Here is a 24,500-nt window from a genome sequence, read left to right on the forward strand (position 1 = left end):
CTTTCTTGCTGGATTGGAGCGATCGCGTCCCATCCGAATGTCTGTTGCTACTGTCTAGCCAGCAAGCATCACCGCACGAGTAGGACGCAAATCGAGGAACACCTTCACTCACAAACGCGCTCGACGGCTCCGTTTTATTTTCTTCGTGTTCTGTCCACAAAAGACTTGCCACTTCGCACGGGGTTGCCCTCGCGTATACGTACATGTATTCAACTTAGCTGCTCTCCAACAAGGGACGCGTTGCGCGACATTACCGATAAAGAAGCCGTTATGCAGCCCCCTTGGGTCGCTGTTTAGTTGAGGAGAGTTTGCGGGGATCAAATTAAAACGAACACTACGGCACATTGCTAGAGAGTCACATGTACCTCTAAGTCTGTGTGCGTGAGCGAACGACAAACCATTACAAAGGGAGCCTAAGGGTCATAGTATACCGACATACATTCCACCGTAACCGTAACCCTCGTATAGTATCCATGACATGACTTCAGAGCACACGACGTCTGTTTCATTCGCCTATCCGTAGTCCAAACCGGCGAAGTTTTTTCTTTGACCGAAAACCCTTAAATATATTTTTCGGTTTCCCTCCTAAGCGAAAAAAAAAAAAAAAAACGTATACGGTTTCGATTCCGTTCCGGTTCGCACCAAAATAGCGTTTTTTTTTTCGGTTTTCGGTTCGCTCCGACACCCTGCTACAAACTTGCCTGTTTTCTTGCTTTCTTATCGTGGCCCTATACTATAGTAACTGCACTTTGACGTGAAGTTGACTGACGAGGACTTTTGACGACTGACCAACATAAATCTACCATGAGAGTCAACCGTTACGCTTCTGTACATTAAAAAATTCCATAACGGCATAGAGGCTCATGACGAGAGGACAATATTTAAAAGGGCACGTGCTCCAAGAAGATAACGAAGTTAGGTTCAGCAGCAGCTTTTTTTTTATTTCTTTTCTTGTTTTAATTTGCAATATCTCTTCCGCCTATATAATGTATCCAGCTGCACTAACGTCCTGCTGGGCGACCCCGATGCGAAATCATATATACACGAAGCACAATATTACTATACAAGCGCTTATCGAGGAAGGGATGCACGTTGAACAAGAAATCCTGTCTGCTCATTTTTCCTCGTATAGTGAAGTTTGTGAACACAGCCGGGAAGAGTCCTGAGCGTTCGCTATGACCAGCTGCCTATAGTGTCCTTGTTCTGCTTGGACAGCAGCTTGGGCCTCTCTTCCTGTCCCGCCACTGCCTGTCCAAGGACGTTCTTGTTTGCGTAGAAGATGAACGGTTCAGGAAAGTGGGGCAGAAATTGGGAATATAAAGCGCCGTACGGTTTCGAGAGGAGCCGTTTCCGAACAAGTTCGTGTTCTGAAGGCAGGATCTACCATGGCGTCTCTGTACTTTCTGGTCTTGGGCCTGGCGGCTGTGGCAAACGCTGGTCAAGAATGCGGCAAGGCACCACCAGGTAACGTCGTTGTTGGCGCAGTTTCGGAGAGTTGGAAGCATCTGTAATCGAGAATTTGAGAATGAAGTATTTAGGGTATCCTTGGGGAAATAAACCTCTACCCGAGAAACGTCATCATGACGTTGGTAGACACACCGAAACCAAAACAGATCGGAAGTGGAGAGCTGAGACGAATCGGCAATTGTTCGCTGCCTCCTATTGAAAGAAAAGTAGGACCGAAGGTTGCGTCCCTTTCAGAGACCATTGTAATCCCTTCAAGACCGTGGCTTTCATGCGCGACCTTATTCGCCACTAGCATTGAACGTAGTTCAACTCTACCAAATTGGTGGCGCTGTCGAACATTATGACGTCATTTGTTTACAAACAGGTAGAGGTTCATTCAGGGGTCGAAGACGCTGGACATGAATCTGGTAGTTTGGGGCACGGCTAGTCATCCAAGGAAAATTTTAAAAGTTAATTGAATTCGATTCATAAAGAAGAAACGTTTGAATTTGATATCACTAACGTATAACAGGCATTGGCACCAAAGGCACCAACCTAAACCAACAATCCAATCAGTTTAATTAATCCAGGAAGGAATTGGAATAATTATGATGCAATGAGGTTGGATGCTCATTAAAACGAATAATTAGTCTAGTTGGTACTTATCCATCAGCTAAGGGCTCTGAGAAAGACAGGGAACGAAAGAACACACACAGGCGAAGCGCAACAGCAATTGTGGGATTTTAATGCCCCGAAAAACATACAAAATAAGTAGGTACGATGACGTAATGGACAGCTCGTTCCACCACTTTGAGGCACAGGCATTATCAGCTCCCGATACTCGCTTGTTTTTCTTTTTTCAGAAATGTGCTTTGTCTTGCGTGTGTTCCTTAGTCCATTGTCCTTCCCAGAGTGCTTTGTCTGATTATAGCCCGATGGAGGTTGGATGCATGCACGGGTAACGCATATTGTAAGAATTTTACGGTCAGTCAATCTATATGGACCTACGTTATGGCAGCAAATCGGCTAGCAACAGTGGTGCTCTGCTGCGGATGACGTCATGTGAATAAACCCTATACAGTGTGAGACCATGTGGATTCTAATGGCACAGAATCGGGAAGACTCTGAAAACAAGAGATTTAACCCCTAGTGGCGCTTTTGATCGTGCGACTTCTAAAAATTTTCGGAAGAACCATTGCGCTAATCCGCCAGCGTTTTTAGTTGCTGGGTAACCCTCAGTACTTTACGCGCGAAATAGTGCAAACCTTTTTGGCAATCTTTTCCCAGATGAAGCTACCATGAAGAAAGCTGGCATGATTGCTGCCGAACTTATGAAGCAATGCGTCCACCTACTGGACAAGTACCCAGTACCACTCAGCACGATCGCTGATGTAAGCATATATATATACGCGGGAGCACCCGCTACATCGAGGCACGCTTTTCTTGTCATCTTATTTTCTGCAGGCCATGAAAGTGCTCTGCACCGACTACGCCGAATGTCATGACAAGCACGAATCCTTGGCTTCGGTATTGTACTTGTATGTATTTGTATTTGTATGTACCTAACGTTCGCTTCTATATATAGGAGCCAGATAAGTACAGGTCTGCTCTGGTCCAGTGTGTGAGACCCTACCTCATCAACTTTTACGTGAGTAACTGTCACTGCGAATAAAACAAATATTCACGTGTTGGCATAATAATCGAGGCCTCGATTTTCACCTACGGTCAATATTTGTATTGCAGAAATCACGCAAAGAGTTCAAGCATGACCCTGAAGTCGTGGCTCACGAAGTTGGCGTAAGCACGGATTTGAACCTTTGCGATGACACGCGATACCGTTTTATATCATGAAGTTATTGAAGCTGTGACGCGGTATTAGTCACCCCATATAGTTGCTTATTCCAGGACGTGGTTCTCTCGAAGTACCTTCCTGTGCTCTAAAAATAGAACACGCTCTGTAGACCGACCAGCCTTCAGCGTGCTAGCGCTCTGTCTCTTGATTTGCTAAGGACGAGGGGCGTATACCATTTTTGTCAGGGATCTTCCTAGCAGCCTACCACACCCCCTACCACACCACACCTTGGTTGAACCCAACTGAAGCAATAATTGACGCAATCGTGCCCGAGGCACCATCCTCGAGGCATCCGAGGCATAGCTGAAACCATTGCTGAAAACAGCCGTAGCCTTTACTACGTTAACGCTGCTATACACTATTTTCCCGTTCCTGGATGCTTCCATCAATGAGTGAGGCTACGCTGCTCGGCACCAGAAATGTATGAAAGGAGCCAGGAACGATAACGAATAGCTTTAGTGCTGGATGACTGCACTATGACGGCATTCGTCCTCTTCTTCAAAACAGTTGTGCACAGCTTATTGGTCCTGCATGGAATGACACGGACACGGTTTGCTCAGGGTCATGTTCCAAACAACAAACGGACACTTACACTTTGCACAGGGAGAAGCAGCAGGAATAGGCCTCGAAGCCTAAGATGGATACTCGAAAAGTGAATGCACGAAGTATGCTGGAACAAAAGACACTGAAAACCGCAGCGCTCCTCACGTGCATTCGTTTTCAGCCAGTAGCAGACGACATTCGAGAGGGCGCCACATCTCAGGAAAATGGTCCAGGATGACATCGCCTTTTCTTCTTCTTCTCCCCCTTTTTTTTTTCAGTTATTGCAAAATGCAAATAGCATCGAAGAATTTTTGTGTCATCACTATCTGTCATCAGGATTTCTCTGAACTTTAATTTCGTGAAAAAAAAGAAAAGAAAAAGGCGCTGCGAAATTTGCGAAAATTATTTACACTCTTATAGACTCAAAAAAAAAAAAAAAAAAGGAAGAGAGAGAGAGGTGGTAAAGAGGAGAGGGGTGGGAGAGGGGTGGTATAGAGGAGGAGGTGGTGGTGGTGATGGTGAAAAAAGAAAGAACTTCAGCTCGTAAGAAACTCTAGGCCAACCACTACTCCGAACGATATACGTAATCATCGCTTTTGATTTGAGGAGAGAGCGGGGCGTACGGCACCTATTTTCAAAAACGATATAATTCGTAATGGAAGGTTACCTAGCAGTATGTTGGATGGCGCTAATGGTGCTAAATAGCAAGCCCTGTTCCAACAGTGTACGAGACGCGTATATGTACTTGCTGTGTTTGTGCACTTCCAGAATACCCCAGTTAAGGTCATTTTCTTTCCAGGACTGCGTCATCAACCACATCCCTCTGTCAAAAGAAATGGGCGTCGCCACCGGCTACTGGCTGCTTAAGATTATGGGTGCCCACGAAAGTTAAAGACCCACCCACTGATCCGGGAACGGGGCGCCCTGATCTAAGTGTAGCCATCAACATTTCAGGATTAAAATGTCGCAACAATGGCAAAACAACCACTCTGCTGTCGCACCCATCGCCTCATCACTCAGTTTCGAGTCCCTCGAAAAATCCGATTCCATATTTTCTCAGTACATAGTATATTTTAACGCTAAGGACAAACGAATAACATTCCTAGATGTAACTAGTGCGAAGTGCTCCCGTATTGCTTTTAGCAGTACCATGAGCTGTACCAGCCAGGTGTCACCAAACTGCTGAGGCAGTGATTTTCCCAGGATGTCCTTCTAAGGAGGGTGTTGGAAATCTGGGGGGAGGGGGGGTGATATAATACGTGACGGTGTCACATGACGTCACAACCACGTGACCATATCCTATGACGTCACGTATGATGTGACCCAGTGGCTTTTTCCAGGTTTCCGTTTTGGGGAATCGGAATTTGAAGGAGTAGAATGGGGGGTACAAACGCGCTTTAGAAGACTCGCAAATTAACAACTGTGTTTCTGGCTAAATAAAGCGACATTCAATTTTCAAACAGTAACGCTTTCTTACGGTGAACATTGTTTTGCTGCGCTCAAACTACCACCTAGGTAGTTTAGAGTTGCAGGCATCTTCATTTCTGGTAAAAATGTTGAGTGACATTAAAAACAGAAAACGAGGACAGGTCACGAGAAACGCAAAAAAAGAAAAAAAAAAGAAAAAGAAACTAAAAACACAAGCACACACGACGCAGAGCAGTTCTCTATATGTGAAGCGGTAAGTTTCCCCCTTCATAGCCTCCTTTGTTTCCGGACCCATTTTTCAAAAGCTTTATCTATTAACTCGTCGTACTTGTCAGCGTTGCCATCAGGCGTCACCTGCTGTCGCGGAATCTGTGGTCCTTCGGTGGATATCTTCATCAGAGCTTCAACATGCGTGAGACGCGCGCATCTCGCGCGAGAGCTGCACAGAGGCGAGTTGGTTCTACTGGCAGCCGAAGCGACGAAACCGATATTTTAGTGCAAGAGCACAACACTCGGTCTCATTCTTGAATATCTCGTTCACAAGTACAGTGAGTGCACCGTGCTCTCGCACGATGATCCGGTGTAACAACGTTAAACCGCTGTTACTTTTTTATGCTTTACTCACAGCGTTCAAAACCAGCAGGCATCGTAAATATCAAGACTTGACTTGAATACTCGACAGGGCCAGGTGACACTCCCCTGGGGGGGGGGGGGGGGTGTCGACAAACTGGGGGGGAGGTTAGGGGTGTGTGGAGGGGTGCTGGGAAAATCACTGTGCTGAGGTCCTCGACCGGGTTTGAACACGCATCCGCAAGCGGACAGGTTGCCGACGGGTCTAGCAAGGTCGCCTACCAGAGCACAATCAGAAGTAACGTGGTCCTCTTGGAAAACGAAACCAGAACTGAAGACGGACATGAACTGCCGTAACCACAAGTGTGTTTATGGAAGCCTCCGGCTCCTGTTTTAGGTTCAGTACCCTGCTACTCCGTGCTCTATAGCAAGCTGATCTCAAAAAGAAAAAGGCCGTGGCGTCAACAGTAGGTTTAGACATAGGTTTAGAAGATGACAACTACGCCGAACAGGGAACATGTCCGCGGCATCGTCATTGGCATAGCAACATGGCGCTGACTGCTAATGCAAAACTGTACATGCGTGAATGAGGTATTAAGGGTGATATTCAAGGGTTCTTGTGTTAATTTTTACTAATTGAAACATCGAGGAGGTACGTGTCGTCTGGCATTTTCTGTACACATTCGGTATGGTTTAATAGTGGAGCGCCGTGCTCCAGCTCATGCATGTGTGTTTCTCCGCCGCACTGCTACTGTATCAAAACAGTTCATCAAACAGTTTTTATAGTTCTATCAAAATAGTATGCAGGCTGCCCAAGGGCGAACGTCGCTACACTGATTTCTTTGTGCTCAGCCGCTACCGGTTTGAAAATTTGTGAGGAGTCCTCAAATCCAAAAGGGATTTCACAAATTTTTACAATAGTCCCAAACCCCTGCACCCTTTCAGCACTGAATGGGGCGCCGGAAATGTGTCGGCCAATGCCGTATTTAGCGAAATACTTCGGCAGCTGCCCTACGGGAACTTTGCATGCGAGAGAGAGAGGGGGATTTTTGCCCTGTATTTTCCTTTCCCAAATGTACTACCAAAAGTACGATTTCCGGGATTTGAACGCCCGAAACCCCCTCTCTAGCTACGCCAATGGTCTCTTCTGGAATGCTAAAGTCGCGACAACATTTCTGCAGAGAAATGCTGGAGATTGAACTTATATGCAGAAACACGTCGTGATTTCGGAATAAATTGAATTCCACTAAACCACCATGTTCAGGATCGGCCGACGATCTACTTGGCTAATCTTTTTGTCTGAAAAGTGCTTAGACATTAAAAAAGCACAGCTTGACTTCCGCTGCTGCAGAGGTTCCGGCGGCGTGACGTCACTCCCTATGCGAAGGAGTAAGAGGGCAGCGCTCAGAGACGGCTGTGGCATTCCTTTTCTGTAGGTCATGCCCTCGTTGGTTCTTAGGGAGTGACGTTTTCTCGGTCTTCCAGAGAGGGAGCTCCGTCGTCTGCTCTTATCGTGTATCCCATCGAGTAACAGTGAAACTACGCCCCTTTTTCGCGTGGGATTTTCGATACAGTGGTCGGTGGTCCACAAGGAATAAAATGACACTATGTATGGTTTTGGAGCCGACTAAAGCGGATGCGATCGTCCCTTTATGTATCAAGTGCACATCAAAATATTTGTGTTAACAAGATACGGGAATTGGCTCGTCGTTTCCATAGCGTCCACCATCTTCTCGCACGCTTCACCCTCAATGTACGTGCGGTCTGCATTCTCCGCTGGCGGATGAATACGGAGCCGTCGCGAGGTGAGTTGGGGCTGGCGCAAGGCAAATCTGAAGTGTACCCCCCCTCCCTCTCTGCTGTCAGAAGCCTTGTAAATAAATAAAAGAAGACGTCTATAAATTTCAACAAAATTCTCATCATTCAAATTCTCCTAATTCCTACTTCATACTGTCCAACCTACCTGCCAGGGCTTGCTGTTCGGCACCCTCTCTAACGAGGGTGCAGGGGTGGCCGCCCCTCTCGCAGTCCCGTCGCTACGGCTCTGGATGTATGCCTCCGTCTGTGTAGCTCTTGAGTTGTCTCAGGGTATAGATGTTCTTTAGGGTCTGTTTCGAGGAAACGTTTACGAACTACTTGGCGTTGATGAAAAAGTCTAATTGTCATAGTATTAGAAGACCAGTGTGCGAGTATATGGCGATAGAGATTCGCAACAGAAAGAGGAGCTCTAATTAATATAAATATATGCATATTTGCTACACAGATTTAAGTGAATATTCATTGCATGTACTACTCGCACCTGACATAAAAAGTAGTGTTTTGCAAATACCTACGTAATCTCTTTGGCAATTGGTTGTTTCTTGGAAATAACTGGAAACTCCACAAATATTATGTCCAATAAGCAGTTCCCAAATTTTAGGAGATAAATGCTGCTGGAAGTCAAGGTTATAGGTGTGCTGCAGTCTGAAAAACCATAATAGTCTTTCATACGTTTATCTTCCTTTTTTGAGCCTGTGGACAGTTGTAAATTTCAAAATGTCGTGTTCCTTTTTGTTCTCTATAAAGCAGTGAAGTGTATTGTTCCGACACGTAACCCAATTTCGCTGGTGCACAGTGCTGCAGTGAAACTGCAGTGATGGGCAAAGTACCTCAAAATTGTACTTGAAAAAAACAAAAACCTAGCTCTTGTTATACCTGAAGTATAGTATGAAGTACTATAGTACTTACGTACTTCAAGTAAAGTGCAAAGTCTTTTGCAAGGTGCTTTAAAGTACTCATTAAGTACATTACAGAGTTAGAGCGTATTGCTGGAGTTTCAACACTTGGTAGTGATAGGACGTAAGGGTAATTACGTCTTGCTGTTATCTTTGTCTTTGACTTACCTTTTGAAACTTTTAACAAGTTTTTTGCCATCTGCTAGTTATGAAACATAGATAGCTTACAGTTGGCTCATTAATGTGAACCGAAATAAATGATTTTGCGACCAAGTTTTGTGTTTTTATTGCCTATGGGGTACTCGAGCACTTGAAAGGAAAATACACGGAAGAAAACTGCTTAAAGTGCGCTACAAAGTACACAAATTGAAATGTACTTTAAGTAAAGTACATGTACTGAGAAATGTACCTACAGCAGTACTTGAATACTTGGTACCTCAAGTACTTTGCATCACTGAATGAAAGCCTCTTTCATTTTCTTATTAGATTCTTAAGCCATACGCAGTCATGAGCTGGCTTCTGCACTCTACTCTGCAGAGGCTTTCTGCTGTAAGCCCTATGAAGACGGCCGTACGATTCTGGGAAAGGAGGAAATTCATAAGACGATATGGATATGAGGATCCAATAATGAAACCAGGTTTGTTTCTTATAACACATAATGTGTACTGCTCAGGGATTTCCCTACACCCCCTACACCCCCCCCCCCCTTCCCTGGCGTGGGGTGTACACCCTCCCTGCATTTTTGCGAAACCCCCTCGAAATTTCTCAGGTGACCCCACCCAGCTTGGCCACCAACACGTTCTGGTAATGAGTCCGGCGCAGCGAATTACATCCTGTACTGTCAAACATGGGCTGTAGGACCACAGTCATGCGGATGATCGTACCATGCGTTTGTCCAAAATCATTTGACACTGACTGTTCAATGCATATATTGTGCGCATATACGAACAAAAATGCGCGCGGCCACGCAAACTCAATATGGACCATCGTGTTTTTTTTTTCTTTCTGGGCCCCATGTGTGAAGTATGTTTGTGTGTTGCATCCTTTTCTGCACAGAAGGGATATTGTACCTTGTAAACCTTCTGCCGCAACATGTTAGAATAGTCCATGGAACTTGTAGGCAATACTGTACGTAACATTTCAAGCTACTGTCTTGTCTCACTGTAGCTCAAGAGTCCCGACTACCCACCTTGGTTTCTGGGTATTACTAGAGGCCTATGATGACCAAAGGCAATATTTATGATATTCACGCTGACTTTTTTCTCTTTCCTAGGCCTGTTTCCACGCAATCCCAATAGCAAGAGGCCGATTCAGGCGCTGCCGACTTACGTTGCAAAAGATGCGTGGTGTGAGCGACGTGCACTGTTTGGGCAAAATGATTACATTGGTACAGTGAAATTCATTCTTATGTCAACTGTTAGTTACAGCAGTTAGTTAGTTACTTAGTACAAATGCCATCCAGTACACCATTGCTTTTGAATGAGGCAACGTTTCCTTGAGAATCATGATTAAAAGCGTTAAAACCCCAGTGCCAGGGAGCCAAGAAGACAGACACAGACACATTGCGCATTGCAAACGTGCAATGTGTCCGTGTCTGTCTTTTTAGCTCCCCGCCACTGGGGTTTTAACACTTTTAATTCCTAGAAAACCGAACAGCCCGATTTTTTTGCCCTTTTTGGTTTCCTTGAGACCATGGAGAAGACAGAGACAACATAGAACACATAGTACCCAGGGCAAGGCTCAGAAGGAGGGATTTGGAATTCCATGATGCCGTATTGCTTAGAATGCATGAATCCTCCCCGTTTTTGTCCTACCCACTTAAGTTTTCAATGGACTGACCCTAATGTCTGGTCCTTGTGTCCTTTATGGCTGCCTGAAACACCAACGGGGAAAAATCTTTTGTGGTTAGCCTGAAACAAACTGCGTAGACGCCATATTCTTAGACAGTCCTCGACACAACCGTACGCTTGAGTTACTCGTTATGACTGGTTTTCTGCTTCATAAATCATCCTCAGCTTGATGTGTCTTCCTAGTGTAGCAAATCCTCCAAGCTTTCCTCAAGCTTGTGCCAGTGCTTCTTTGAGTGTCCTCCGATTCGAGCTTGGTGAGTGCTGCGGGGGCCGTCATGTCATTCACAGAGTTTGTGGTCTTTGATTTACAAATCGGCGAACGGCTCTATGACGTCACAGATCTCCTTGTGTTAAACACGGTTTTAGGGGCGAACTACACCGATATAAGAGCGATGACATATCAGTTGGAACATTTTCATTTAACTCCAAAACACCTTTTCTTAGATTACGAAGGTAATTGCCTCAGGACGACTGACGCCGATATTTCGAACAGTGGCTGTTCTTCTTAAAACATGTTCTTAAATTCTTTTTAAATTCTTCTTCACAAGAACAAGACAAATTCACAAATTCACAAGAACTTCCATTCCAAAAAACAAAAACTTTGAAACCTTTTCCATAAGATTTTGATAAAATTTGTCGTGGAAGGTCGTAAATCCCAACCTCCCTCGGATCATAGTCGATGAAAATGGATTTTGCGAACTGTAATCCCTTGTGCATTGTGAAATCCCTGTGATGCGCCTTTCCCTAACGCTCTTTCTCATCCTGAAAAATATGGGCGAGCTGTTGTCTCTGGTGACCCCAGTTGATGGAGAAAAGGGCTTTTCTTTCATTCATTAGACATCAGTGATTCGCTTGACACCCTTGTGTTATCTTGACTTAAATTGACAATGGCAAAGAATCTTGTTCTGTTTCAGACTGATACAGGGCTCTCTGCTACATCCTTTAAAGACCATGTCACTCTTGCTGTTTTACCTTGATTCCACTGCAGTTTTTTTTCAGCAGGATTCCCTACGCATCCTGTCTTGTCCTGTAGAGTTGGTGTTATGTCTTGCGTCTGTCTTTTCTCTCAGTCTCAAGGAAGTGTTACCTTGTTCAAATCTACACCTGCTTGCTTGCATTCTACTCTTATGTTCAATATCGCCGCCTTAGTGCAGCAATTAATAATTGGGCTGCTTCGTTTCTGAGTTACCACATATATCACAGGGCCCTCTGTTTTACGGTTAAACCTGGGAAAACTCGTTATTTACCCCCCGCATTGCATTATTGTCACATAGGTTGTAAAACCCGGAATCCCCCCAAAACTATGATGGAAAGTAATTGTTCTGTGGCTTATGAATAGACCCTGAAGTTTTCGGGTTTTATTTTTTTCCAAATTCGGGGGGTAAAATTCGGGTCAATCACTTGATGTCGAAAATTCGTGCAAATTCGGGCGGAAAAATTACCATCAGACTGAATTTGGGGATAAATCGGGTTCTATTGTCGAACAAACGTTCGTTGTGCAGCCTATCCAGAGTATCAGACGTTGAGATCAACCGTGTATTTTGTGAAAAATTAGTATGTCATTGCCGTGAGGTGCCTAGCTTGGGTGCAGTTTTGCGGGTAGAAATCGGGTTTAACCCTAAACCGGTGAACCTCGATTCGGGGTGCAAATTCGGGGAAAAATCGGGTTTAACCCTAAAACTTCAGGGTCTACTTATGAATGTGTGCGTGGGAAAGGAGAACTGAACTGTAAGGGTGAGAGGTGAGAGTGAATGTGTGTCCCGTCGTCAAATGTGGCCACATGGCAAGTCGTCGGAAAGTGCATACCATCGTGCTCGAATTGGTGTTGTGTCGTCTGTTTTTCGTCTTTTTCCCAGTCTCGGGTTTTCATCATGGATCTTAGCCACCAGCTCGGTTGCTTTTTAACCATTTTATCTCAATTGGTCAGGGCACTCGACTGGTAATTGAGAGAGGACTAGTCCATACCTCGCCGCTGTCTAGCTTTTTCAATGACTGCCATATTTAAACTCCCAGAAACTAGCTTGGCGCAGTGCCAATTCAGCCAGTGACAAAGGCACTGCAGAGTGCTATGCACTGCACATTCGACACGACTATTCCACGTATTGTGCTCATCAAAAATGCCCAAAACACCCTTCTTTTTTATTTTCAAACCAATATCGCCCAATTTTACCCTATTTTATGGCTCCTGAAATAAAACCCCGATTTTTACTCCCCACTTTTCATAAAACATATTTTCAAAAACACATGGTCCTGCGTACATGTTCCTACTGATACGGAACACTTTTTCTCGCAGACATTCTCGGGGATGGCAAAATCAAGCCATTGGATATCATGACGGGTGTCCCTCTGTGGCTTCGTGGTTTCCAGGGCAACGAATTTCAAATGCTGTTGCACAAGCGTCGTGTCTTTCACAGCTGGAAGTTCAGTCGACCAACAAAGCACCGTGACCTTTGCAAACGTATCAGATTCTTGTACAAGGTGTTGAACCATAGGACAAAGACATGATACTGTAGGATGTTTGTGAGTGAAGTAGAAAATAAGAAGCTTCTGCAGGGTACTGCATCGCTTACATAGTATTGTTCTATCCACCTGTGCTGCTGTTACAACAGATAATTGAGCTGCACAGTATTGTAATGGGAAATGCAATTGCTGTTGTTCATGCTAGATATGCGTATATTGGCGAAAGAATACTAGAATTTGGACACTTTGGCAATCGGGAACTGTTACATTCTTTGTGGGCAGTGCCCGGCATATGCTGGGTGTTTCTTTATTGTTTGATTTTAGGATAAAAATGCTATTAGAGCAGCATAGATGCCAGTTTTGCAGTTGAGTTATACGGCCAGGCGGACACCCTCACGAAGATGACTAATTGCCTAAAATTCATTAATTAAAATCGTTAAAAAAAAGCTAAAAATCCCAGTGTTAGGGTACGAAAAAGGATTGCACACAGCACTGGTAAACCAAGCTTTATTTCCTATGCACATGTCTCTTATAGCCAGCTACCCTCTCTCTCTCGTTCTTGTAATGGAAGTCAGATTTTTCTTTTTTTTAAATTCCGTGTTTGCGCCGCAAAGCAAACTGGGGCTATAAGCAGCGTACGCAGACGTGGACAGATGGAGAGAGGACAGCAGGAAGGAGTGGGGAACAGGAAGGGTTAGTATGCGTCCTGGGCCAACTTCAGGGGGAACTGTGTCGACATTCGTCTGGAAAGTCCGCCGGAAAACCCAGGGAAAACCTCAGACAGCACGGGGATTCGAACCCCTGTCACCTCCCAGTGTAACCACTATGCCTTGGGAGCTGGTCCGAGTTTAGTAGTTTATCTATTACTGATGGACTTTGCGATCGTTTCGAAAAGTTAACGGAACGAAAGCTTGGTTTGCCAGTACAGTGCTCTGTGTGTGTGTGTGTATGTCGTCTTTTTCGTAACCTCGCACTGGGGTTTCGATCGGAATCGCTCGATTTTTTTACGTTTTTTACTTTAGGGCAAAACTGAGATAGCAGCATGGGAAACAATTCTCGTTGAAGGCATTTCTATATATTAAAAAAATCCCTAAACGAGCGGCGCGTGCGTTGAAATATTCAGCGCCGAATATCGTTACGTCACGGTTCGTGGTTATGTGCATGAACCGAAACCAAAACCGCGCGCCTCTGGAGCCCTTCGTCGTCGTTGGCTTATCTGGACCGCAGCACCGTGAAAGAGCCAGAGCCGAGCAAAGGAATCTGAGATCGTGACGTTTTCATGTAAAACACTGCGGCTGGGACACGACTGAGCCCGCCCCAATGTTTTCTTTTTTTGTCGCACGGTAAACAACATTCAGGTTCTTTCACAAAACCATGGTCGTAGATACTCTGTGGCGCGCGCGGAGGTCTTTAATCACACCTTCTAGAGTCGTTTCGACTCCTCCTGGGATCCCGTAAGACAGTGCTTCCCAAACTTCGTCGCCCCGCGGCCCATAAAAATACAGACCTCGTCGCGATGCCGAACGCCTTACGATCTCAGCGCTAGAGTGTTAGCGAAACCGATACAATGCCATTTGATTGGAGCTACATTCAGAGCGAGTTCTCTCGGCCAAAAAGTATTGCACAACAAGTATTGCAACCTCTCCCTAGTAGTTGGAGTGAGCCTCTTTTCCTTTTTTTTTTTTTTCGGAGTTCGGACACTCCCCCTACTTCACCATACTGCCTACTTCACGCCTGACGTCCCTGTATAGTTTGCTCAGTCTGAGCCACTCCGCCATTAGGGATGCAGCAAAATTTGCACAGCGCCATTTCGGGCCCAAGCGGCCACGCATCCAAACATTAGGGAGTTTCATCAGCGGGTTCTGCGTGGTGTTTCAAGCGGTATGCGTCAAGGAGAGCTACAAAACCTGTAGGAAATCCACAGAAAAAGCGGTGCATCTTGCAAAGCGCGAGCAACTCGAGACCATGCATTTGAAAGGGCCATGTCGTCTGCTAAACTACCGCGCGTTGCGTATTTCGGGGCGCTGACGTTGCTGCTGACTCGCGTCACCTGGCCCACAGAAACAGGTCTTAGTCAAGATTACCTGCTTCTGGCGTCACGTCTAGTTTCTCCGTCGTGCTTGCGGCGATGCGGTTGCAGCACTCTCTTTTTTTCAGCTGTGGTTTTTAGTTAATATCTCCGTCATTTTAACGAATATTCGGTCAATACTATGGTGAATGTGAATATGTCCAAGATGGGCATTAGAGATGCTTGTAGAGGTTTCGAGGATCACTTCGTGGACCCTTTAATTCTTTCAGTTCCTGTCATTTTCCATTATTGTTATTATTATTTTTTTATAGTCCCACCGCACGGCGTTATCAGTGAGGTGATCAAAGCTGTACCCCATAGTTAGAGGTGAGCGCGGATAACATAGAAATCGGCATCCGCCCGTTACCGCCCATGTAAGACCATGGCTGCATCAGCAACCGCACTATATAGTCGTGTTCAGCTTAAGAAGGAAAATAAATCTAGCCCGTCAGCTCTCCAAGTATTACTGCGCCGCAGGTAGGATGGCTGGGCACAGAGACGTCACTCTCCCTCCTCCGCCAGATAATGTAATCTATCACACTCACTCTGCTTCCGCATTTCGACATTTCGAAACCCATTTGCTTGGGATACCCACAGTCAGTAGTCTAGGCACTATGCCTATTAAGACGCATGGAATGATGATGATGATAATCGATGTACCACTTTTGCGAGGACTTATGGGACATTCACTGATTGAGCCAAAACCCTAGTGTAAGATGACAAGAAGCAGTTAGCGGGCCGATAACTAGCGCCACCGCTATAGCCTCGGCATGGTCGCTATAAATTAGGGATGTACCAACCGAATCCCAGTGCCCAGAACGGCGAATCGAATCTTTCGAATCCACCAACCACGTTTGTTCGTTTCTTTTTAAAATTGGCGCCTCCGGGGTCCGCCGAAAGCCTGATTGGCTTTCATTTGATTGGGTCCAAAAATATCACGGCTTGAGAAAATTGTCGAAAAAGTTCCTGATCACAGCCACATCGACGGTAATGTCAGAAATACTCTTCAGCACTTCGGGTGTCGTAGCTTATATAAAAAAAAAAAAACGCAGTAGGCTAGACCCTGAGCGGGTGAGAATGGTGGTGTTTTTGAATAAAAATCGGAATCATTTTATAACTTTCAGCTGCGTTTCCTTGTTCCTTTAGGTTGAGTCCTTAGAAAGGGTTCAGGCAGGAACTCGTACATTACAACTTTAAAAGTAACGTGGTTTTGTTTTTGATTGCTTCTTAGTTTTATGGAAATAATTCAGACTCTCTCAGATTCAGATTCAGACTTGAGGTTCTATGCATTTCCTGCAGTCGATGAACACCATAAATAAATAACATTTAAGAAGAAGTACATGCGGGCATGTTTTCTCCTGAAAACGAACTATTGCTTAATTTGTTTTTCATTAATGAAATATATCAAATTCTGCTTTAGTAGAAGTGTTTTTTCCCCTGGCTTTTTAAACTCTGTTTTTTAGAAAGAATTCGAAAGATCCGAGATTCGTGGATTCGCAGAACCTTCCTTGGATCCGGATCCGGAAAATACTGGATTCGTCCCAATTCTACTATAAATTATAAAATTATAGTAGTAGTGGTAGAATATAGCCAGTAGGTCAAGCTGATGGTGTCTTACCTTACCGTTCATCATGGCATGTCCCTCGTTGGATGGCGCGTTTATCGTGAAATTGATGACAACATTCAGAAACAAAGAAACTCTTTATTGCAACATGCATAGAAAGTATGGAACGTAACAACTGCGAAGTCAAACCATACGAAAATATTTCGCTTTTGGACGGGAGTTCACTTCAAGAAAGAAAGGTGGGATATGAATAGCAACTACAACGAGACTGATTGCGCTGTCTACTATATCAATGATTAAAAAGGTCAGTCAAACACACTTATATACAGTGTCAACGTTATCAGTGGCACGTTATAAGAAACAGGTATCCAAAACACAACCCTACATAACATTTTTGTCGACTTCGAGAAAAGAACGGTATTGATAGCTTCTACGCCGTGATGAGAAATTTAACGACATCTTTCTCGTCTGCGAGAAGCTGGGAATACACTTAGAGCTTTTAGTTGAAAACAGACCAGTGAAGACTTTCTCTTCGCCGAAGCACCTTGTTATGTCGAAGAACGCTTCAGACATGAAAATCCAATCCAAACCATAGCCAAAGCCAGAATTGCTTTCTTGGGATGTTCAGGGTCAGCGTGTGCAGAGTATTTTGACTAAATTTGCGACCAATATATCCGAGGCTTTCGCTGTAGCGACATCACTGTCAACTGCTTCCGTGTTCTTTTTCTTTTTTTTTTTTTTTTCGAGCATTGAGACCATTGATTCCAGATAAAACTTGTTGATAACATTTTATTACGTCTCAAGACAGTCCTCGATTACCTTTATTTCGGTCGCATAGTGTCTTGACGTCCATCGAGGTGGCTGTACTTTTGTGTCATCACTGGGAAACCATATGTGTCACGTGGTTCGTTTTTCTCGTTGGTTTCAGAAGCTAGTATTCTCTGCTGGATGGAATTTTGCACACGGCACCTCCGTGTATAATCTGTGGTCTGTAGGGCTGTGTGAGCTTTAAAACCGAAGCGAATAGCTGTATGCCCGAAGAAAATACGACGGTTTTGCAGCATATATATATATATATACATATAGTATAGTATAGTATAGTATATACGCGATACACGCATACGAATCTTCGTATGGCGCAGCACTCACTCTGCACACTAGTAGCGTACTGTTCTCCAGCGGCCATAGTCATGATATATTTGTTGTTGTTGTTGTTCTGCACACTTTCTTCTAGTGTTTTCATTCTCTCTCTCTCTCTCATTTTTTTCCTTCTTTTTTTTTTTTTTGTCTTTTGAGTGCAAGCTTTGAAACTTTTCGAATATATTCGATATGGAGCTTCGATTCGAAATCCGAATATAAGACCCATTCGAGTGTGCAGATATTCGCTTCGGTGTTGGAAAAATCTGAATACTGCCAAGCCCCTTAATCTCGCGGCCCCGACTGAACTTCTGTATGCAATAAGGGGATAGGTAAAAAAATCCCAAACCGAGAAAAGGGGCCTGATCTGATTGCCCGTCCCATTGACATACATGCATTTCCCGTTTCTTACCTTCCTGTAGCGGGCCAATGCATTGCAATAAGGTCTTAAATTTTCTTTGGCAGGTACATACTGGTATGTAGATGTCATTGCAGCGAAAATAGCAAAAACGGGGATAAATCGGCTTATCCCCTTATTGCCATACAGAGGCTCAATTTTTCTCTTATCTTCGCAGAGCACACATCCGGGGACACAAAATTTCGCGAATTCTGAATCTGGCTCGGTTGGTTTGCTTCGTGAACAGCCCAAGAATTCTCGATGAGCCTTTGATACACGCGAGCTTTGAACTTTAGTTGCGATTCTAGCATAGTTTTTGAAGGGTGAAACCTTGGTCCAAATTTTTTTGCGTGACATTCGTATTCGTAAAAATTAGGAGCTCCTGAAGATTGAGGGTCTTGCAGTATTCGTATTCACACAGCTCTAAATTACTACGCCTCCAGACCTGTACGGTAACGCAGCTTCTGAGCTGATCACGTGGTTAACAAGTAACAGAAGAATAAACTTTGGATACCTTTCCCATGTTTTATGTTTCATACTTTTTTCTTTTCTTTCTTAAGAGCCGTCCCGCACAAATTTGTTCTACGTACAAGGGAAGACTTTCGGAGGAGGATCGATGGCAGAACCAGGGAAGTAGCTGGGTGAGAGAGAGAGGAGTCCAAATTGAGGGTAACTTGGGTCTTCGGGAAAGCGAAACGAAAATAAAACGGATCAACAGCTACTTGCCGCTGAGCCATACCTGAAAGAGAAGGATACGTACCAAGAATGAATTATTACTTGTCACGTTTACGTTTCAGTGTTATGAAAATAAAAATTAAGAAATGTTTGAAGTGCATACGGCATAGCTCCCGTAAGCGAAAAGAGAGTCATTTACATTAAAGAGATATTAAATTGCGAAAAACCCAGCCCGGAACTGTGCAGTGTGCGCTCCAAACGAATTCTGTGCCGGCAACATACAGTTAACAGCCGCATGTGCACTAATATTACGGATATTTTTCTTACAGTGTAACGTACAGGCTATTCATGTGACATGAAGGCGAGAAAACATTCACCATGCATATTTGGACCACCGTATATATACCTCGGTTCACTGGTCTTCACTGACCACGGAACCAAGGGCCCTCTTGTCGAACCCTTCGAACCCCGTGCGGTCGATCTCGTCGAAGTTTTGTCGCTTTGTGAAGCCGGGCCAGCCGACGTTGTCGATCTCGTCGAAGTCACCGTGTCCGTACCACCTTTTCTTGTTGTGCTGGTCTCCGAAAGTGAGGCCGCTCAGAGAGTCAAACCTCTTGGAATTGCCGAACGTCATGCCGCTGAGCGAATCCAGGCCCCTCTTGTATCCCAGAGATCGTAGGAACTCTCCTCCGCTAAGCCTATCGAGGGCCCTCGTGTTGGGGAAGGCCTGGTAGGGCCCTAGGGAACGGATGTACTCTCCAGAGCCTATCTTGTCTAATGTCCTGGTGTTCAGCTGCTCGGCCGGGTTCAGTGAGCGGAGGTACTCTCCGCCGGCAAGTTTGTCGAGGTGGCGGTTGCCTAGTTGGTGCAGTGCCCGGATGTATTCTCCACCGCTGATCTTGTCCAGGCCCCGAGAAGTTTTGATTGCATTCGCGTTGTGTCTGTCCTAAAAAAAAAACGATGATAAAGTTACAGTCAGTATTTACGGGCCGTATATCGACAGTTTGTTAAATAGTGAAAAATTCGTTATACAGTCAAACTCCTTTACAACGAAACTCAGGGGACATAAAAAAAAATTGCAGTAAAGGTATTTTCGTTAAAAAGGATGTCCATTATTGGACTTATAGGGCTCCAGCGGGACATAAAAAAATTTGCTGTAGTGGTATTTTCGTTAAAAAGGTGTTCGCTATAAAGGAGTTTGACTGTACTGATATTTGGTGTATTTAATGGCGCTTTGTACCAGCAAAACGCACACATTTTTTTACGTTTTTAACACATTTTAAACGCACACATTTTTTACATTTTTGTGTGTGTGATCAGGAATCAGGATAGGTTTTCTTTCTTTTTTTCAACTCGGACGTCATGCATCCAGAGGGCGCCAGCCTCGAGAGGTGGACCCCTCGCCATGATGGAAGTTCGCGGATCACGATCGTAGCGGTAACTCTGATTTGTTGAAAATGGGAGGTGAGCTTCTTTTTTGTGACACCTTATATTTATGCTAGGAATCATAAAGAGGCGTACTCCCCACTCTCTCCTCAGATGAGGAGTGATAACACTATCAGCGAATGGCATTGAGCACGTTATGTGGTGAATTTTGTGTTCGTCGTATAGTCGTCATTGATTTGAAGAGAGCTGGACATGAAACGTTTTTGCACGGCTCACAAACAAAGAAAAGCGTCATCCGTCACAATAAAAAAGAACTTCGCCAAACGGTTAAGGCCAACAACTGCACAAAAAGATACCGTTATCTCTTCTAAGTTCTGGAAAGCGCGGGGCGTACGCCCCTTTTGTGACAACTAACATAATACGCATAAGTATCACAGAAAGGCGTACGCCTCCCGTTGTTAGCCAATCAGGGGGCAGAACGATGTAATTCGGGACGGTGGTTGGTCCGTTGTTAGCCAATTGACAATATTATGCTCAGGTCGCACAGCGGTAAACCTACACTCTTAAAAATGAACTTCACCGCGTAGCACGCTCCTAGCCAAGCATAATCTCAAATGATATCGTTATCGGCCCTCATTTGTTGAAAACGGGAGGCGTACGCCTTTTTTGTGGCACTTACGCTGTTCATACTGTCACAAAAAAGGCGTACGCCTCCCGTTTTCAACAAATCAGGGCTGATAACGATATCATTCGAGATTATGGTTGGCTGGGAGCGCGCAATGCGGTGAAGTTCATTTCAAAGAGTGTGTGTTGTGTGCGTGTGCCCTATTCGGGAACGTCATTTTCACGCTCTTACAAACAAAGCTGTATTCGTTTCCAGGATCCACCTTTTAGGCGACGTTACGTCTAACGTGTTTGCGCAAGGTGGTATCCCTTTCCATATCCCTTTCCACAGCGTGAGAAACCCCGCAGAAGTTTGCAACAACAACAATAACGAGGAAGTTTTCTATTGTACGGTGCGGCACTGTGGAGACGTGTGCCGTGTCACTTTTCCACGTATGAACACACAAAGCCGGTGTTCGCGTGCGTTGAACGAGTTCGGGGTGAAAGAAAAATGGCGCACGGAGGTATTTTGATGACAATGATGAGTTAGAGTTTTCTTTCCATGTTCTTTTATCTTTCTTTTTTTGTGCAAAAGCGTGTATGGCTATGATGCGCCAAACTATAGACGATGCTTTGTTGGTGTTGCTCTATTGCGCAGTGCACTCATATACAGGGAGGCCTCAGAATAGCCCACATCTTTTATAGAGCTGCGAATTATCATTGTTACGTGGGCTTTCACACTGATCCACAATGGACGAGGAAAGCAAGTTTTGAGACCATGGGCACCGAACCGCCACCAGGTTTCGCGCCCGACGCGTGTCCGTCAACAAAAGTTTTTTTCAGACAAGAGTAGCTGGAGTAGTAAAAGTACATAGAAGAGCTCCTGTCGCTATTATGTGCAGATGCTTTCGCTCTCGCGAATGAAAATGTGCGATCTTTGACCGTTAATCGAGGGAAGCTTCACTGCCTCCTGGCGCACAGTCTCCGAGTGTGCTTGGGAGTCTCCCGGGCGGCAGAGACCCATATGGTCATTGCTGAGGCTATAAGGAAGCCCGGCCTGAAGTTCTTCGCTACGGGGAGACGTGTAGGCCGTACCTCCGCCTTCTAGCTCACCATCGGCGGCACCCGCGACACTCTTAAAAATGAACTTCACCACATAGCACGCTCCTAGCCAACCATCATCCCGAATGACACCGTTCTCGCCCCTGATTTGTTGAAAACGGGAGGCGGAGCCTATTTTGTGCCGTGCATAATGAGCACAAAATAGGCTCCGCCTTCCGTTTTCAGCAAATCAGGAGCGAGAACGTTGTCATTCGGGATGGTGGTTGGCTAGGAGTGTGCTGTGTGGTGAAGTTCATTTTTAAGAGTGTAGCTATGAAGCTCCGGAGACGCAACCACTGCAGCGTATACACCCATGTGTCTCTCAACTGAAGACTACTATACCTGACTTTGTGGTCACACCCACAGCTCCCAGCACTACTCCTCGGACTTTTCCGACACCCCGCATCTCCCTATCGGTGCCTGGGCCAACAGGGAAGAAAGGCAAGGTTGCTGCATGCGTGACGAAGCAGCTCACTCTCGATATGATGAGCTCGTGTTATGAGACTTCCACCGCAGTATTCACGGACGGCTCAACCCACGAGGGGAAGTTCGTCGTCTGCCTTTGTCATTCCCTCCGAGTCAATTTCAGATGGCCATCATCTCTCACATAAACCATCGTCAACATGCGCTGAGCTTTATGCTATTCTTTTCGTCCTGCGGAAAACTACTTGGTCGTTTTTTTACGGATTCCAGATCTGCGCTGCAGTGTGCGGCAACTATGGGACTTCGCGGCTTCCTCAGCCGTGTGGTCATTGAAATTCTGCAAGTATATAAGAAAGCAAGCACACAGGGCCACTCTATCGTCTTCCAGTGGATCCCGGGTCATGTAGGCGTCAGCGGGAACGAGGACGCAGATCGAACACCTGCAGGCGCACATCAGTATACACCCGGCGTGTCCCCATCATCTTGTCTCAGGGGGATCTCCGTTACCTTGTCTCAAGCCTCACTGGCCCCAAGATGCACTCTCAATGGCAAAATGACATCGCCACCCACTCTCCGCTTTACTCCGTTGGCCCCACCATTGTCCCTTACTCTCCCCCGCCGAATGCCACGTTCCTTTATACCACAGTCTTTCACCGCATGAGACTTAAGGTGGCCTTTACACTGGCTTTGAAACACCTCCTCGGTGTCTGCGCGTCCAGCCTCTGTTCCACGTGTGGTGTACGCGGTGACCTCCATCGCATCCTCCATGGTCTGCGGACAGTACGATCGCGAACGCGCCCTCATGGAAACTGCTCTGCAACGCGTCGATCAACGGCAGTTCGACTTAGCCAAAATTCTCGAGCCATGGTCGAACCCCTCACATCTGATGCAAGGCCTACGAGTTGTTGCTGAGTTCCTCTCCAGTACTGGACTAATGGACGAACTCTAATAGGACCACCTTTCCATCATCATCACTTTCTCATCCCTTCCACAAGCGCAATGGGGCAGTGTACCGCCATAACGGCACTGAGTGACCCACCACATCATCATCTCATTCATGTGTGTGTGTGTCGAGGGAAGTTACTAATCCATGTGTTATGTAGCCCGCCTTATGTCTATACAAGCACGTCCTTGTCAGGTTCCTTGTGAACTAGCGCAGTCAGCTGCTACAAGGTTGCGTAACATCAGGTTGCAGTTTCGTAAAGTAGCAGTCCATACTGAATTCCGACCTATGCACCATAAAAAAAAACTAAAGCAAAACCATAAAAACTCCAATCATCATCATTACTCAATTCTGCACAGTACTAGTCCCACAGTACCGATACATAAAACGATTCAGGTTTTGCGTACTGGTTATACGGGCGGAAGTCGCGTAATTCTGAGAACAGAACAGGACTTCACCGCGTGTCGCGAACGGTCTGCCTGGGGGAACCATGCGTCCTGGGCCGACTTCACGGGGAACTACGCCGACATTTACCTCATACCGTCTAAGGAAAACTCAGTGAAAAAGGCCAGAGAGCACAGTTCGAACTCGGGGTGCTTATCCCTGTCTCTGCGTTGAAGGCAGTCATGCTATAAAACCATTCTAACAGCACTGGACGTTATATATGCTTCTGTGGGGAAGAAAGTTAACCTATACACTAAAAATATCGATCGCAGTATCGAACAGTGTCCTTCCCTATAGCACTGCGACGCTGCGGTTTTGAGGGAGCGCGAAGAAAAATGTAACTGAAAAGTTAAAAAGCGCACATATACGGGCAAGGCTTCATAAGTGAGCGAGCAACTTTAAATTTCCCCTCTCTTGAGGCAACCAAAAAAGGGGCTAGCAATTTCCTGTGGGCTGTGAATGCGGGAAAGATAACACTGATGGGCGGTAGCCAATCAGGAGGGCGCGCTGCTTTAAAAGTACGGGGAAAACACTTTGCACAATCTCCGGAAGCCATTTGTTCGAAATAACAAGGTCCTCTCTTTACCGACGTGCGGGGGGCTGACATGAAGTGGGCTCCAGGGTAACGTGGACGCCCACATAACGCCAGTTGGGTTATTAAAATGGGCCTTGGTAAGATCCGCACCGTGACTTATTATTAGCTTCACGTGACGTCATCCGCAGGAGAGCGCCACTGTTGCTAGCAGACTTGCCGCTATAATGTATAGGTCCTCAGGTACTCCAGGCCTTCACCCACATCGCATTCATCGTATACATTTGGTGTTTCATCTTTACTACAACGTGAATATTATTTGTACCACAACCCAAGTAATTACCATGTTTTCAACGTTAATAAG

General features: G+C 45.4%; 3 protein-coding genes across 3 annotated transcripts in view; 2 read left to right on the plus strand and 1 right to left on the minus strand.

Moving 5' to 3' along the window:
* The first annotated feature begins 1,358 nt into the window (after positions 1-1,358).
* LOC135370141 (uncharacterized) lies at positions 1,359-4,828 on the plus strand. Its single transcript, XM_064603831.1, has 6 exons — positions 1,359-1,464; positions 2,734-2,837; positions 2,911-2,973; positions 3,032-3,094; positions 3,190-3,243; positions 4,641-4,828. Exons 1-6 carry the CDS (start codon positions 1,386-1,388, stop codon positions 4,731-4,733), a joined length of 456 nt encoding a protein of 151 aa, XP_064459901.1. The 5' UTR covers positions 1,359-1,385; the 3' UTR covers positions 4,734-4,828.
* Positions 4,829-6,376: 1,548 nt separating this feature from the next.
* On the plus strand, positions 6,377-12,972 carry LOC135370564 (large ribosomal subunit protein mL51-like). The gene is made up of 4 exons (XM_064604344.1): positions 6,377-6,491; positions 9,040-9,190; positions 9,827-9,940; positions 12,697-12,972. The coding sequence occupies exons 2-4, from the start codon at positions 9,061-9,063 to the stop codon at positions 12,906-12,908; spliced, it is 456 nt and encodes a 151-aa protein (XP_064460414.1). The 5' UTR covers positions 6,377-6,491; positions 9,040-9,060; the 3' UTR covers positions 12,909-12,972.
* A 3,645-nt stretch (positions 12,973-16,617) lies between these two features.
* LOC135370563 (uncharacterized) overlaps positions 16,618-24,500 on the minus strand; it is a 90,217-nt gene continuing 82,334 nt past the window's right edge. The window contains exons 2-3 of the mRNA XM_064604343.1: positions 19,111-19,650; positions 16,618-18,768 (exon numbers count right to left, since the gene is read on the minus strand). Coding sequence (XP_064460413.1) covers positions 19,117-19,650 — 534 coding nt within the window. The 3' untranslated portion in view covers positions 16,618-18,768; positions 19,111-19,116. The remainder of the gene's footprint in view (positions 18,769-19,110; positions 19,651-24,500) is intronic.

Source organism: Ornithodoros turicata, chromosome 10 (assembly GCF_037126465.1).
Source record: "Ornithodoros turicata isolate Travis chromosome 10, ASM3712646v1, whole genome shotgun sequence".
NCBI classification, from domain to species: domain Eukaryota; kingdom Metazoa; phylum Arthropoda; class Arachnida; order Ixodida; family Argasidae; genus Ornithodoros; species Ornithodoros turicata.

Excerpts from the sequence above, each read along its gene's own strand:
- LOC135370141 (XM_064603831.1), top strand. The coding sequence starts at position 1,386 with ATGGCGTCTCTGTACTTTCTGGTCTTGGGCCTGGCGGCTGTGGCAAAC. Across the intron at positions 2,974-3,031 it reads AGCACGAATCCTTGGCTTCG|GAGCCAGATAAGTACAGGTC; the intron begins GTATTGTACTTG and ends TTCTATATATAG. Across the intron at positions 3,244-4,640 it reads TCGTGGCTCACGAAGTTGGC|GACTGCGTCATCAACCACAT; the intron begins GTAAGCACGGAT and ends TTTTCTTTCCAG.
- LOC135370564 (XM_064604344.1), top strand. The coding sequence starts at position 9,061 with ATGAGCTGGCTTCTGCACTCTACTCTGCAGAGGCTTTCTGCTGTAAGC. Across the intron at positions 9,191-9,826 it reads GGATCCAATAATGAAACCAG|GCCTGTTTCCACGCAATCCC; the intron begins GTTTGTTTCTTA and ends TCTCTTTCCTAG. Across the intron at positions 9,941-12,696 it reads TGGGCAAAATGATTACATTG|ACATTCTCGGGGATGGCAAA; the intron begins GTACAGTGAAAT and ends TTTTTCTCGCAG.